Source organism: Melospiza georgiana, chromosome Z, assembly GCF_028018845.1.
Source record: "Melospiza georgiana isolate bMelGeo1 chromosome Z, bMelGeo1.pri, whole genome shotgun sequence".
Taxonomy (NCBI): domain Eukaryota; kingdom Metazoa; phylum Chordata; class Aves; order Passeriformes; family Passerellidae; genus Melospiza; species Melospiza georgiana.
Genome location: NC_080465.1, coordinates 47939372 through 47954625, shown reverse-complemented (window position 1 = coordinate 47954625; position 15254 = coordinate 47939372). Strand labels below are relative to the sequence as shown.

The window sequence follows — 15254 nt, the reverse complement described above, 5'->3', positions numbered from 1 at the left end:
GGAGTCTGTTAGCTTCCACAGGCAACTATTTCCAATCTTCTACACTCAAAACTACAATTCTAATGAGAAGTGGAGGAAATAAAATCACATCTTCCATGTGACGAAACATCAAGACTGAAAAATGACAAAGATGAACTCCTACCTCCCTTTAGCCTTCCAAGTTATGGAAGCTTTCAGTACCAATCAAACTGAAAGGTAGGATTCCCTTAGCACAAACTGTATAAAGGATGAAAAGATCTGAGACTGAAATAATATGGAGAAAACTACAACTCCGATGATGCACTGCTCTTTTACACAATAATATAAAAAGGCAAGACTGGCCTGGCTCTTCTAGCAACAAAGACATGAAAAAATAACACAAATCATCATTTTTATGTTGTACACCTCTCAGATTAGCAAATGCTTTAACTAGATATCTACCCAGATTAAAAGTTACTGGGAGTCATAAATTGGAAATATTACACTAATGATTTTTTGCACCAGAACAAGTATTTCATACATTGTATTAGTCTGTTCTGATTTAGCAGTCTACAGCTCCCAGACAAAAGCAGTCCGAAAAACCATGTTTCAGAGGAACAAAATTGATTAGAATAGCAAAAGAGGTGCTTTTGTACTGATGACAATTCATTACTCTTTTTACAGGCTCTGGTCCTGTAAATCCTAGTGTTGGTTGGTCCCAGCTGGTATCACTGGGACCACTTCTTGTAGTAAGACAGAGTTGGCAGGATCAGGCTACTATGAGGACAAAAGCACTGTATAAATCCACTAACATATCTGGGAAAATAGTGATGAAAAAACAAATAAAGAAAAAAAGCTATCCTACTGAAAAAGTTTTATGTCACACAAAGAATACTCATGGAACTCACTAATATATAAAGCAATAGACATTTACAGCTCAATATCACCATGACATTCTAAGGTGCCAAAAAAAAAAAAAAGAATTAAAGAAAAACCCCTACAAGTATTATCCAGTGTAGTACAGATTTGTACTGAAAACTTGTAAGTTACTCTTTGGAAAAAAAAATAACCAGTGGCAGATGAAAGTGGGGTTTTTTTAAAATATAATACCTTGGTATATTTAATAAAAGTGAGCTCTAAAAAAGATCTCTCTTTCACATATTATACAAAATGAAAAGGTTAGTGCAACCCACTGGGTCACATTTTTTTCAGTCATGTCTCAGATTAGAAATAAGAAATTTATGTAATTTTCACAGCTTATCTTCATGTTGGTAACAGAATCCATTTGTGTCCCATCATTCTTGTGAATTTGTTTTCCTATAGGAACCTCAATGCTTTTTCTGTCCATTTCCTCTACAGACGAACCTTATCCAATGTCTTACAATACAATACAATTAATTCAAAAACTATCAAAGCACACCAACATTCGTTTGGCAGGTGGTACTCCTCTGAAAGCATTTGCTATATTTAATAGAATCTCCCAAATAGAGACCTTATTAAAATGCAATTTATGGATGTTCTCCCCCTGCTTTCTGACAGCATGGAGGTGAAAATTCTGTTTACAATATTCCTGAGTGCCAAACTGAATCATCAACTTCAGTTTTGATCAACAATCATTCTGGCAGATAACACCAAGTTTTGACCATGGTTGTAGTATGTGACATATACTTTGGAAATCACTGCCTCATTTAAAAAATAAAAGAAAAATAAAAAATTCGTAACGAAACTGAAAATACCCCAGCCCCCCCTAACCCCCCCCCCCCCCCAAAAAAAAAAAAAAAAAAAGAGAGAGAGAAAGAGGAAAAGAAAGGGAGTGAGCAAGAGAAAGAGACTGTGTTTTCATTGTTATGTGTCAGGAGAATGTTCTTCTACCATACAAGACTCTGCTGTTTGGTTCTCCTCCTCCTCCACTTCTTCCCCTACTTGCTCATCAAGAGGAATTTCAGTGGATTCTGAATCCTGGGTGCAAAGAGTCTTGGAGTCACTGAAGCTGGTGTCTTCTTCTACTTGACTTCCACTGTCCTTTTCGGTGTCTGACTCACCATCTTCCTCCAGCGTTAGCTCAAACTGAAATTTTTCAGTTTGACCCTGCTTTCCCTCTTCCTTTTCTTCAGGTGCAGGAGAGGGACTTCTAGGGATTGTGCTCTGGTACCATTCTCGATTGTCCTCCAGTGTATCTAAGATATCCTGGGCATCTGGGTGAACAAGATCTGCCCACGTCTCCCACAAAGGATGAACAATGTAATCTATAAAACCCACCTGTTTCAAATAATGCAAGAATATGATTACTCACAGAGAAATTAGTAAGTCATGCAAAATATGAGAAATATAATGCTAGGAAGAGACACAAGGTACATTACCCTTAGAGGTGGCTGAAAGGAAACCATACTAGTTTATATAACAGATAAAGTCTTTTACTTTTCAGAAGTCTGTTTTGGGATATTGGATAACAGCATGGAAAGGATTTGATTTCAAGTGAAATTCCAAACAACTCCACTGCATCTAGTTAGCTAGATACCTGCTTTAAATTTAATTATGTTTTTGAAGGAAACCCCACTCAGCTGTACAGTAATTTCTTTTGGCATGTATGCTGCTTTTCAGGTCAGGACAGTGATGGAATCCCTTCAGCAAACATATTGCCACGCATTATGTTTTCACAGTAAAAGTCTCAATTTGCCTCATTTATAACTGAGGAGCTGAATTAATTAATTCAGAGGAAGAAAAGAAAAAGGTGCATTCAGAAATTGTTCAAAACATGACTATGTACTATCCTTCTCTTCCAAAAGGTTTAACTACCTTATAAAATCAATTACCTGTGATTTTTCTACAGATGCATTGTGCTTATCACACATGGGACTTATCTCCATTCCCCTTTCTCGTTCCCGGTCTCCCTGACGGAAAAATTCCTCCATTATTCTATCTGTCCATTGGCGGTAGAGGTGGAGCGGCTTGGTAGGGTTGCTCAGATCTGCACAGTGCACCATATTCTGAAGAACCTAGAACACGTTGAATACCTGTGGTGTTACTGCACTGAAGAAAAGCAGCTCCTTTTTTATTCACATTTCTGGTGACTGTAAAACAAAATCTTTAAAATACATGTAATGCAAAATTTATTCTAAACAGCCAAAACTTATGTGGTTGTGTGCTTTTCACACTTGGAGTAATAGCCATGAATTACCTAGCTTCTGCTGCTTCTGTCGCTATAAAGGTCACAAAATCCTTGTGAGAAAGAGAATCACTTTTTTGATAATTTGAAGGGAAGGTCAAATGCTCATTCAGTCCTGAACTACTGTAGCACTTTGTTAGTGTCCCAGAGAATCACTTAAACCATGTCATTTAGACCAGGGAGGAAACAGAAGGAAGCAGCAAATCATGGTGTGAAAGAGATAGCTCTAATCCATGCTGGAGAATGGGGAAGACAATGTTTTCAAGTATGTAATACAAGTGCACATTTTCAGATGCATTTCCTTACCTGAATCCTGTCTGAATAGTTATCAAGAAGCAGAACACCAGAACTGGTCACTTTTTTAGTTTCAACCATAGTTTTTAAATCAGCCAGTAGATTCATATGCTTAGACATATCTGTTGCTAGTACCTAGGAAAAAAAACAAACAAAAAATGAACACTATGTAAATTATTTTACTGGAGTTTTTTGAATAATAATTGAACATATAAATCAACATTTTTGGAAGGAACCCATAGCTTCTATGCCTGAATACATGATACAAGTAAGAATCCTGTATATTCATAATAGTAGGTTCTCATATTAGTTTTTTAAAGAATATGACAAAATCATTGTTCAGCATTGCTCAGAATGAACTGATCAGCCCAAATTCATTATTAACTCAGTAGCAAATTTCTACCAGTAATGGTAGAATGGCATCATCAAAACCGGCTTGAAACAGAATAGTATGCCTTCCAGAAATGCACAGAAAGTGAGTGGAACTTAAAAGACCCCACTATTTGTATTTGGGTAAGATATGACAAAACTTTAAACTTTCACTTCATTGTTTATGGGCCTGATGATGTGTAATTTATTATAAAATGCTTCTGTGCTTTGTTATTTGATGTCCTAGCTCTATGGAAGACAAAATCTCAAAACTCACAATGTCAATGACCATTTTCCTCAACGATTGTCTCTGTTTTTTGGTCAAATTCTGGAAAATGTCACAATTTTCTTCCTGCAGCAGCTTGAAACCCACAGCCAAGTGATGATTCTCCAGTACTGATGAGTCATTGTACATCAAGGCGAGTTCAGAATCTGCAGTAACAATTGCAGGGCAGAACGTTACTAAAGCCTGTGCTTCTACCAAATCCCTTAAGATCTTTTTCAAATTCATTACATGCATAACAAGATTTACAGATAAACTGTTAGAAGCAGCCCTGAAAGTTACAGAACTATTCACTGAATAACTTACTAGGTCAAGCCAAAGTTGAGCAAAACAAAGAAAAGGCTTTGCAATGATGCAGTAACACATGCCTGGAGTGGCAGGTTAGAAAAAATATAAGACAGTTAATTTTTAGAATGAATTTTCATATCTGTAAGAGGCAACTTAGAAAATATTATATGCATAATATATGCATGAACACACCTCAACTAAAACACACTGATTTGTTGTCTTCTCATGCCTCTCTGTCACAATACCTAAAATTCTACTGTTAGTCAAGTTCCAGCTTCCCAGCACTTTGACCTGGGAATACACAGCTGAGGCTTTTCTGCAGGTCTGCTGAGGAGCACCAGCTTCTTGATTTTCAAATCATTTCTTTCTGCAGTTATCTAAGATGCTAAGATGCCTAGTGGACTATACGGTCATTAGTCCATGACAGCTGAAGGCTGGCAGGATGGTATCAGCTATGCTTCTGTCTTTTCCATGTAATGTCCTGTGGTGTGAAACTGCAGGCAGTGGCTTGAATGCTGCCCTGTTTTTCATGTGGTCTGTCCCTGATGCTGTCTGTAGTACTGTCTTCACCAATGGAATTATTCTTACCTCAGCCACCCCATATGGCTGTGACAACAACACACACTTCCCAGACATGCCTGTGCAAAAGCACACATATAAGGTCAGCTTAGACCTGCTGAACAGATAGCTCTGAAAAATCAAAGCAATTACAAAAATGTCTGCACAGCTTTAGCTTTAACACAGGTATACTGAACAGTCAGCTTGCATATGCTTTAAGATACAGCTTGTAAATAAATCTATCACAAAATACTCATATAATTTTTATGCGATCATACTTTTCCTGTGCTGTAGTAACTTCTGTTTATTGCAGCTGTTCTAGCCTAAGTCTAAACATACTAAACATATAGTCATAACATCTGTCTAGTCCACTCTTAGTCCTCTTTTTTTCTTTTACATCAGCTATACTTTAAAATGCCTCTGGTTCAACAGGAGGCCTCTAAAAGCTTTGATCTTCAGATTTCATTAATCTCATTATCCATTCTCCTGCTGTCTTTCTCTCTTGACTTGAATAAATCAATCTGTTGAATCAGGGAAGTCTTCCTCTGCCTTTTCTTATCCCAAAACCAGCAAAGCCATAACAGCAAAAGCAGAAAGAAAGCAAGTTTGTAAAATGATCTCTCTTTCGTTTTTCACAGAACACATACAAAGCTTGCATACTTGTTTTTCTCATGCAGAAATCATGCACTAGTTTATTTTCTTTTCAAACAGCTTCTGATTTGCTGCAACTGCAAAACACTCCACATTGCCAAAATACTTTAGAAGATCTGGAGCTACAGACACAGCTAAAATGCACTCAACTTCAAAATGGACATAAAAATGGAAGAAAGTTCCCCCTTGGAAACCTCTGTAACACATTGTAAGATTCAAGAATATTTTTCTGGAAGGACAGAGTTACAGTGGTAAAATAAATATCTACATCTACTCTGATGCTAATATGCTTCATATTTGTTTGTTATTTAATAGTATTCAAGAGGGATTTGTTTAGTCGACAACGCTGTAATAGACTTTATATAGGAAAATAATAGTCTGAAAAGTCACAAGACTAATAATAAAAAAATATGAAAATATGGCAAATATGTACATACTTTAACTAAGTCTAACTAAGTCTATCATGTAACTAAGTCTATAATGTTTTTTTTAAATGCATTCTTATATTTAGGTGAAGAAATAATATTAGATGGAAGCGAATTATCCTCTAAAAGTTAGGAAAATTTTGGATTTGAGAAGCAACATTAGATGATTTTTTTATGTCTCTCTCCCTGCAGTTTCTTCCTTGCACACAAAACAATTTAAAATAAACAAAATCTCTGTTTCTTTTAACCTTGCAAGAGCTGAAACTTTCAATTAGTGTTTTTACTTGATTGACCAAAAGCCTCCTTTATCAAAAGCGGAACTGAGAAATCAAGATATGTTTTTAAAGCGGATAATTATCAGCATGAATATGACTCCTACATTAGCTGAATTTCAATCTAACTAGAAGTAAAAGCTTTATGCACCACTACTCATCCTTTCAACTAAGTCAACACTCTTAAACCTAAACAATTCGTTGGTTTCCTCACAGAACCTTGGAGCCACCAAGTATAACCTGGTACTCAATTTCTGACTCAACAAGCAAGGAAAAATCTTTACTTACATATGCCCACTCTTAAGATTCAATTAAGAATTTGGTTTTTGCACAAAGCTTGATTCACTCTCTGCCTGCACTGCTGAACTGTACTAGTCCCCAGTAAAGCACAAAAAATAGAGTCAATCTTAATCCTCTTTCATGAGGATGAGTCATAAAATTCAATTTCATTATAGGATGGCCCTTAGGCCATTGAGACAAACAAATCTAGGTGCAGGCTAAACTGAAGTACATGTCTTATTTGAATATACAGCAGCAATGAGTCAGAGCAGGAGCTCCCTTCTTCAAACTCTACTGTTGATTTGGGGTCATTCTATTTTAGCACCTGTGAAATAGATTCTGCCCATGTGCAGAAGTGACAGTATCTATAAATGTGCAACCAGATGGGTCAAATACACAACGCTAGGTATGTTTCCATTTCTGTTGCTTTTTCTTCTTTTGTGCTTGGATTAATAGTATTATTTAAACTTTGCACTTCTGGGTCAGTTATCATAAAAGGAGAAGTTGTCAGAGAGCAGAAGAAATAACACAGTATGATGGAACTGGTACTGACCTACAAAGGGCAATAATAGTGACATCAGGCAACAAAATCCAAGCAAGTTGCCACTGGGGCAACAAACTATTGAGTAAATATGTCATAATCAGGTTCAATAAAGTTGACAGTGTTTTTATTTCAGTAGATGACTGAAGGGATAAAGGTTCAGCAAGACTGCCAACAACAGCCTTGAGGAATGCAGAAGTACACTGTGTTTCAAATTCGGAGATAACATTGGAGTCAGAATAAACCAAACGTTTATCATAGCTGCAGAAACAGAGTGAGGAAATTCAGTCTACAAAGCATGAGAGATCAAAAACCAAGTACAGGATACAGGATTGTCTGTCTGTTTGCTAAAAAGAAACATGCTTTTCTGCTTTCTGAATTTCTACCCTTCGTCACACCATATGTTTCCAATATAAGCATATAAATTCTTGTCCTTTTTTTTAAATCTTCCTTCATTCTCTTCTTAAAACTTTACCTATTTAATGTAAATCAACTATATTTCCAGGAGAGAAAACATGCAATACATTGAAACAATGCCAGGTTTATAGTTTATACCTCAGTAATTCTTGCTAGAGTGTACTGTGTAAATCATTACTAGAGTTAGACAAAATGAAAAGTAATATCAGGTTTAAAATATAAACATCTATATATTTATTGAGAAAAGTTAGAGATAGAAGCAAACAAGGAATGAACTGGTGGTATTTTTCAGGCGCTATGTGCATAACTCACAGCAATTTTTTTGAGAAAACCACTAAGCATCAAACTTACTTGTGTTGATAAGAAATTGGTTTGAAACCCCAGGATGATCTACATCATGTATTGCACTGGCAAAAATTGCCGCAAGAATCTCCAAATCAGTGAACACCGCCTAGAATATAATGAAACAGAAATGACAATGACCAAACTGTGAAAAAGTGTTTCCAATAAAAAGGATTCTACTTGATTCTGGATGTGAACAAGCAAAACACATTTAAAATATACCATGATCTCTAGAGACTTTACACACAAGCTATCAAACACTTTGTAAAATCATCAATTATGTAGAATTTCATAAATATTTCAAGTTTGGCCAAAGTAAAGTGATTTGCACTTCATACAGAGAGCATCACTAAATTCTGCCACAACTGAAGTATTTTCAACTTCCGTCTGTACATAAATCCACCTTTATTAGGCAATTAAGCACAGGTTTCTAACTTACAGCACAAATTAAAGTTAATATTTCAGCCTGACTCCTCTGTATCTGTATTTGAAAGATGCACATCTTCTATCTAAAGGAAATAGCAACAGACTAGACATCATCTCACTTAGCATTTACTGCTTTTTCCATTTGTGTGTGATTTCTAGGAAGATAGGAAAAGAGGACTGCAGACTTGGAATGAGCCCAGTGCCCTGTTGCCAGAAGCACCCACATGATGCAAATGTTTTCAAAATTGATCAAGGACAGCTCAGAAGGGCAAAGACCAGCAGTGGCACTGGGCAGCCATTGCCATTTCACCAGCTAAAGCTCTGCTGAGAATAAGGCCATGAAAAAACAGTCTGGAAAAAAAAACCCCTACATTTTACTGATGACTAGCTCAGCTGTGTGGTGACGCCAGTGGTGTTTTAACAACATTACCTGATCTTCTTGAGAACAAGAAAATTTTTCTCAAGAGATTTCAAGTCTTTGAGGATCCAAATGTGCCAAGATCCACTTTTGAAGAAGAAGATAATACAGTTGTATTCAGTAACATTAAAGACTGCCCATTATAGGAGAGTCAAAATGCAGCCCTTCTTGAAAATGAAGTTAAATCCTTTTGAACTAATAAAATTCCTACTACTTCCTTTGCCTGAATTTTTCTAACTGTTTGCTGGGATATATCAACATCAATGTTTGCTATGTTAAGACCTGAACTGTGCTTAAAGAGAGAAAATCTCCATCTTTCACATCCATCTACTTCAGGGATTTAAGAACTTTCAAGATGAGAATTGCTACAAAAAGAACAGATTAACTGTTTTCCCAAAACACTTTGCAATATTTATTGGAGAGGGGAACTGTAAGAAAAGAGAGTCCAGTGAAAATTTAGTACATGTTCCAATCGGTCTTAGAAAAAAATACAAAAGTAGTCTTTCCAGATCAGAATAAATTTTCCTAAGAACTTCCACTTGCTGTGGTTAGGCAGAATCTCACATGGGAAATAACTACAGAACAGGATGTAGCATAAATAATAAGATGGTAGAAACAAGATATGCATTGTGTTACAGTGAAAAAGCTTATGACAGCAAAAATTTCCATGCTTTAAAATGAAAAGAAGTGATGTATTCTGCACAATATTTACATGTAACTTTGATCCTCACAAAATACCTTTAAAAGAACAGAATTCATCAAAGAAATGCTAAGATTTCTTTTAAAAATATTGCAGAAACTAAGATCTTTAATGTTTAGGAGACTCTCAGTGCATCCCTTTATCTCGTAACTGCCACTTTTCTTCTTCAGTGTAGTTTACCTCTAATGCTGGGGTTGATAGTAGGACATGGGTTGACTGAACAACATCTGCAGCATGTATGTTATTGTGATACGCCACATCTGCATGGTAGTGGTCTTCCAGGGTCATCAAGTAAGTTATTAAAGTATCTACTGGAATCTTAAAAGTTTTTAACAAATCCCGCTCCTATAAAAGTAAAGGAAAAACAATTAGATTTCGAAGCACAGAACAGTCTCCAAGATAAAAAAGCAACATGACTGCTCAAACTTGCCTGAAAAATAGTGTGCATGATGACAGTCAGAGGTCTGTTTCCAGATAACTCTGCTACTCTGAAAACCTGAAGGCCCCACTTGTTCAAATCTTCAAGTTCCTAGAGTAAAATCAAGCAATGAACAGGTTGAAACCTAACATAAAAATTCCTGGAATTTTTGAGAGAAGCAATTATAAACAGAGGACTCATTAAGACCTGGCCAATGTGCAAGTTACACGCTAAACCTTGCAAGGGCTAAACTATATACTCTGCAGCTGCTATTAATCTTGCAATATCAGAATTTACATCTACCCATTTTTCAAATTTTATTTGTCTACACAGGAAATTCACTGCCTCTTTAGTGAATTGCTCCAGAGGGGAAAACTCCACAGTACCTTGAATGAGTTTAACTGACACACTTTGCTATCTCATTGTCTATTGACAATGAAGTTCAGTGAGGAGAAAACCTCCAGAGATGTGCAATTCTGCTGAGTGCATCTCTGCAATGTGCAGAGATGGGCAATTCTGCTGCTCTCTCCCTGGTCTCAGAAACACTCTTCAAATAAGATTCCTGAAAACGTTAGAAGAGGCATAACTCAATCAAAAATCCCTTTATACCAATTTTCTGTTATTACCAAGTAGTTAGCTGCTGGTGCAAAAAATAGTAAGAAATTTCATTAAAAATAAGAAAAAGAATGCACATAAAATGATACAGCTAAAAATAGGAAGGGTAGTTCTAATGCTATATACCCTTGTGCATTTTTTAAAAGTAAGTTTGCTATCTATACATTTTCATTCCTGTGACACTACACAATATGTTTACTCTTCAATCTTCAGATACTATTTATGAATAGGAAGGCTTCTTAATGCATACACAAATGCCAGATGACATTGTCTTCATGCTGAAATTAGCCCTTATGGTCTGATTCTGATTTTACTTGCTATTCTTCCGCTGCAACAAATTTGGGCCATTTCAAGTGATATAAATGCTTGGTGCTGCAGCTTGAAACCAATGTGTATAAGCAGAGGATGGAATAATACAGAAATATCCACACTCCGTTTATATAATTTCAAGGACATATATATTCTCTACCTTGGCAAGGACATCTTCTTGGTCTGTTTTAACTCCAAACCTGGGAATACTGGAATTAGTTAGGCTGGAGCTGTGCATGAGTTTTTTGACTCCGCTTATCTGGGACATTGGCCTCTTCTTTTTCTCTTTCTCTTTCTGTGTTGGAGAAGGGATTTCAACTTCATGTTGCTTGTCTTCAAAAGAATGAATAAAAAGAGAATAATTTATAAAAGAATTATAAATATTATAAAATTCACTTTTGAGTTGCACCTTATGGACTTTTTGATTCTTAGAAAAACCTCTTTTAAGATTTGGATTCTTTCTATCAAGATCACTAAACCTATGAAAAGTTAAATATAGACCTATACCTCAGTAAAAGTAGATCTCTTTTACTCAAATTGCCTCATTATTTCTGAATTGGCTTTAAAAGCAACTTGTGACTGTCTGATTACCACTTCTGCCATTATCCCTAGTGCTATACAAAGGGTCAATCATCTCAGTATAAAAATGTTATTACAACCGCACAGGAATACACTTTGCAAGAAAAAATAATTTTCTTTCTTTTTTTTCAGGAGAAACATTCTCTGAAAACGTATTTCAAAACTGTCTATGTGTGTCCTCATGTAAACCTTTAGAAAACTTTTTCAGGACTTGAAGACACAAAGAATTTAATACTTGTGGATTGGTCCTGTCTACTAAAACTGTGGCTTGGAAAGCCTTTTGTGCTTTCCAAGCCACACCTACAAGCACTTTGGATTGCTGGCAGTTCATGCCACCAGTGCAGCGTTTCTGCACTTTCCAACTAGAGTCAGTAACAATGACAAAACAAGAGAGTGCTTTGTTAACCTCTGAATTTTGCTGTGGGTTTTTGCCTCCGTAGCAGTATCAACAGCATCATTTAATAAAATTTATTGACATATGTGCCAGCAAAACTTTAGACAAGAATTAAAATGAGAGTAAAATATATTTAGGCAAGTGCTACAGGACTGCTGCACAACCAGTACGGGGTTGTGGAGCACTGCAAACATGTGCTTCAAAGAAACCCAAGTTAGTGCAATGAAGGGCTTTTCTGAAAAAAACTACTAAGAACATGAATTAATTTTTTTTCTTTTATTCATACTGTATTTCAACCTAGAGTTTAATGACTCCCTTCAAATTACCTCTTTTTCTTTTCTAGACCTCAAGGAATATACTAGTAAAACCACAAAAAAATCCAGAAAAGATGTTTCTGACACAAGAGATGAGCCAAAACAGCTAAAAAAAACCTTAAACCAAAATAAAATTTGAAAAGAAAGCAAGAAAAATTGGGATTTTTTTACATGTGTATTTTTTTCCTTTCTACAATATTCATTTCCAATACAGACTGAAACCAGATGAGGTTAGCAAGTCCATTTCTAATTAAGAGCTTTTTATATGTTTGCTTTGCTTCTTCACTCTTTTTCCTGCCTTTTTTTTTTCTTTTAATTACCCTTTAGCAGATACTTTTAATGGACACCTCAAATTCCAAAGAAATCACAATGAAGAAGAGACTTCGGAAATGTCACCAGGTTGTAGCCTAGAGCACTGAGTCCCCGGACTACCCCATCACAGTTCACCACTCTCCCTGCAAGGGGAAAGAGTGAGGTGGAGCGTGGCAGCCCTGGTCTGGTGCAAACCGACAACAGATGAGCAGCTGTGACTTGTGCCTGTGCTTTGATGTTTATGGTTTCAGTCATATGCACAAAGTTTAGACCCATCAAACAGAGGTTCGTTAGCTGAGCTGTCAGAGCAACTCAAGTGAAAGGAAGTGTCTGTCTGAATGACTTAAATCTCCAGAGAAACTCTGTGGGACTGCCTCTGCTTTTGTATCTTTGAGCACAGAGGGTTGTGCCCATCTGAACATCCAGAAAAGAGAGCTTGCCATCTTGACCCTGTTTATGCTGTGTTCAATTACAGGTTCTCAAACATTTTCCATTCATAGAAAACAGGTTAATGATACTGAAAAAGGAAACTTTGCATATTATTATACACAATATAGGAGTTTTATGTCTTATACACAGATTATATTTATAATCATTGTAAATAACTTTGATATATCCCTAAAGGAAAACAGTTTGATTTTGGTTTTTTGGGGATTTTTTAATAAGAAGAACAGAAAACCCTGTTCTCTCATGACACCTTCCTAACTTACAAATGTGAAAAATTTTGTAGATATTGAGGAGGTAAGTTACATACTAAAAAAATAAATTAGATAATAAACTCATTAAATACTTTTAGGAAGAGAAAGTTTTCTCTCTGCATAAATGTTCAGAACCTACATACTTAGACTGCATACTTTGAAAATATTTAAGCAGTACGTCTGTAGATGAGCTGTTTTCACTATTGTGCTGCTCTTATACCTACAATTCTAAGTATCTAGTTTTTCATGCAGACAGAAAACAGTACCCATGGTCCAGTAAATTAGAAGTGATTGCCTCTCTGTCCCTCTTTCTGCTCGTGACTGAGATCTCATGCTAAAGGCTGACGGATGCATTTCTTTACCCTGTCAAAGTAAGTCTCAAGCTTTCAAGCGAAAGCAAGCAGAAGCTGGCATCTCAGTCTCTGCAGCCTAAGTGGGTCATCCTTTCAGGCAACTGCACACTGTGGTTTTCAGGGCACATGAAGCTGGGCAATACTGCTTGTGCGTGACAGAGCCTTGTCCCTGTCCCAGTGTCGGAGCCCTGCTGTGCCGCAGCAGTTGGCACACTGCTGCAACCGTGGGTCACCTGAACAGACACATTCAGCCATCCCTTTTGGGCAGGGTGACAGGATAAAATGTACTTCACATAAACACCACTCCTTCCAAAACAGTCACAAAAAGCATGAGCTATGTTATCTCACACAGAATAAGATGGATATTAACATGTATGACTGTCATTTTTTAAAGTACTTGTTATCCTAATTTAGATGTATTTCACTGTGCAACTCTTGTTATACAGTCTTTATGAACCAATGGTATTTTGCTTAAAACATGTTTTGAGATTGGCATAGTATCTTCATGTATTTTATCTTCATGTTCAAAATCAGCAATACAAAAGTTTTCTTAATTTTCATGAATTAAAAAAAAAAAAAAGCCATAGTTAAGGAACCATATTCTCTGTAATATTGTGTGGGGCTTTTGTTAACGCTCACATCCCAGCATGCCAAGATCTTGAGCTGCAAATACTTTCTGGAAAAAGTCTATTCAGATGTTTATTTAGTCACATGCACCTAACTGTGCATGTGCAGGCAAGGAATACCAAAATATCTTAACTGCTTGCTGTGAGATTTTATGAGGTTACATGCACTTATGTGCTTCCAGCACACTGAAACCTCTGCAATAGTTCCAGTAGGAAAATAAAGTGGTAAAATTCTCTTTAATATATAAATACATATATAATTACCACTCTGAGACTAACCCAGCTTGTCAGTGCATGGTGCTAATAAAGCCAGGTTGTAGGTTTGAGCCCTGTATGGGCCATTCACTTTAGAGTTGGACTTGACGATCCTTGTGAGTCCCTTCCAACTCAGAAGGATATTCTGTGAATCTCTGTGATTCTCTAAAAGTCATTATATTAATTTCTTAAAATAGTATCAGTATAGTTGTTTTAATATGTACATGAATATTTATCTGCAATTACACAGACAGGGAAAGTAATTTAATTGAGCTGTGAGGAAGTGGATCTAACCTGATGTCTGCACAAATGCTGACAACAACATGATAAATGCACAGTTCCTGAAACCAGAAATTAATATGGAAATTCACTTGCTTTTAGGCACTAACACAGCCCAGAGAAATATAAAAACCCCCCAAAGGCAAAAAAGTTAGCTTTTCATAGTCTTACCTAAGAAAGTGTTTGATATATATTCTGAGACCTGATTGCCTGACCTGCTCATTTCAGAGAGGTGGGTTAGCTCACGGTTGAGCATTCTTTTAAACTGGAAAAGAAAACAAAAAAGTGCAAAGTTAGCTACATCAAGATATATTTTACTTAGAATAAGAACATGCAGTCACTTTATAACTGGGGAAAGAACATAGCATTAAGAATATATATCATATATATATATATACACTATGGCATCAAGAATATATACTGTGTAAGCAGAAATCACAGGCACCAATGATCCACCCAACCAACTTATTTATGGACTGGGCAATGTCATTCTTAACCTTTTAAAATACACCACAGTGATTCAATGACTGAGGTACAGTGTCCTAGTAGTAACTAAAAACTCTAACGCATCTGCACACACACAAGTTATAATATTGCCTTTCTAATTTTTCAATTTTAATTTGGAAAGTAAATACAAATGTATTTATGTCCGAGCTGTTCTCTACTAGTTCTCTCGCAAGATTTGCAAATTAATCTGTTTTTGCATTTTTTGCAA

The 15254-nt window shown here is 36.2% G+C and overlaps 1 protein-coding gene across 4 annotated transcripts in view; it reads right to left on the bottom strand.

The window, feature by feature from the left end:
* Positions 1 to 1774: 1774 nt before the first annotated feature.
* The window catches only part of PDE4D (phosphodiesterase 4D), a 347631-nt gene continuing 334151 nt past the window's right edge, over positions 1775 to 15254 (bottom strand). For all 4 annotated transcript variants that reach the window (XM_058044061.1, XM_058044062.1, XM_058044064.1 and 1 more), the window contains 9 exons: positions 14711 to 14804; positions 10890 to 11062; positions 9818 to 9916; positions 9568 to 9732; positions 7853 to 7952; positions 4065 to 4219; positions 3431 to 3553; positions 2772 to 2954; positions 1775 to 2217 (listed from right to left, as the gene is read on the bottom strand). In XM_058044061.1, coding sequence (XP_057900044.1) covers positions 1804 to 2217; positions 2772 to 2954; positions 3431 to 3553; positions 4065 to 4219; positions 7853 to 7952; positions 9568 to 9732; positions 9818 to 9916; positions 10890 to 11062; positions 14711 to 14804 — 1506 coding nt within the window. In that variant the 3' untranslated portion in view covers positions 1775 to 1803. The remainder of the gene's footprint in view (positions 2218 to 2771; positions 2955 to 3430; positions 3554 to 4064; positions 4220 to 7852; positions 7953 to 9567; positions 9733 to 9817; positions 9917 to 10889; positions 11063 to 14710; positions 14805 to 15254) is intronic.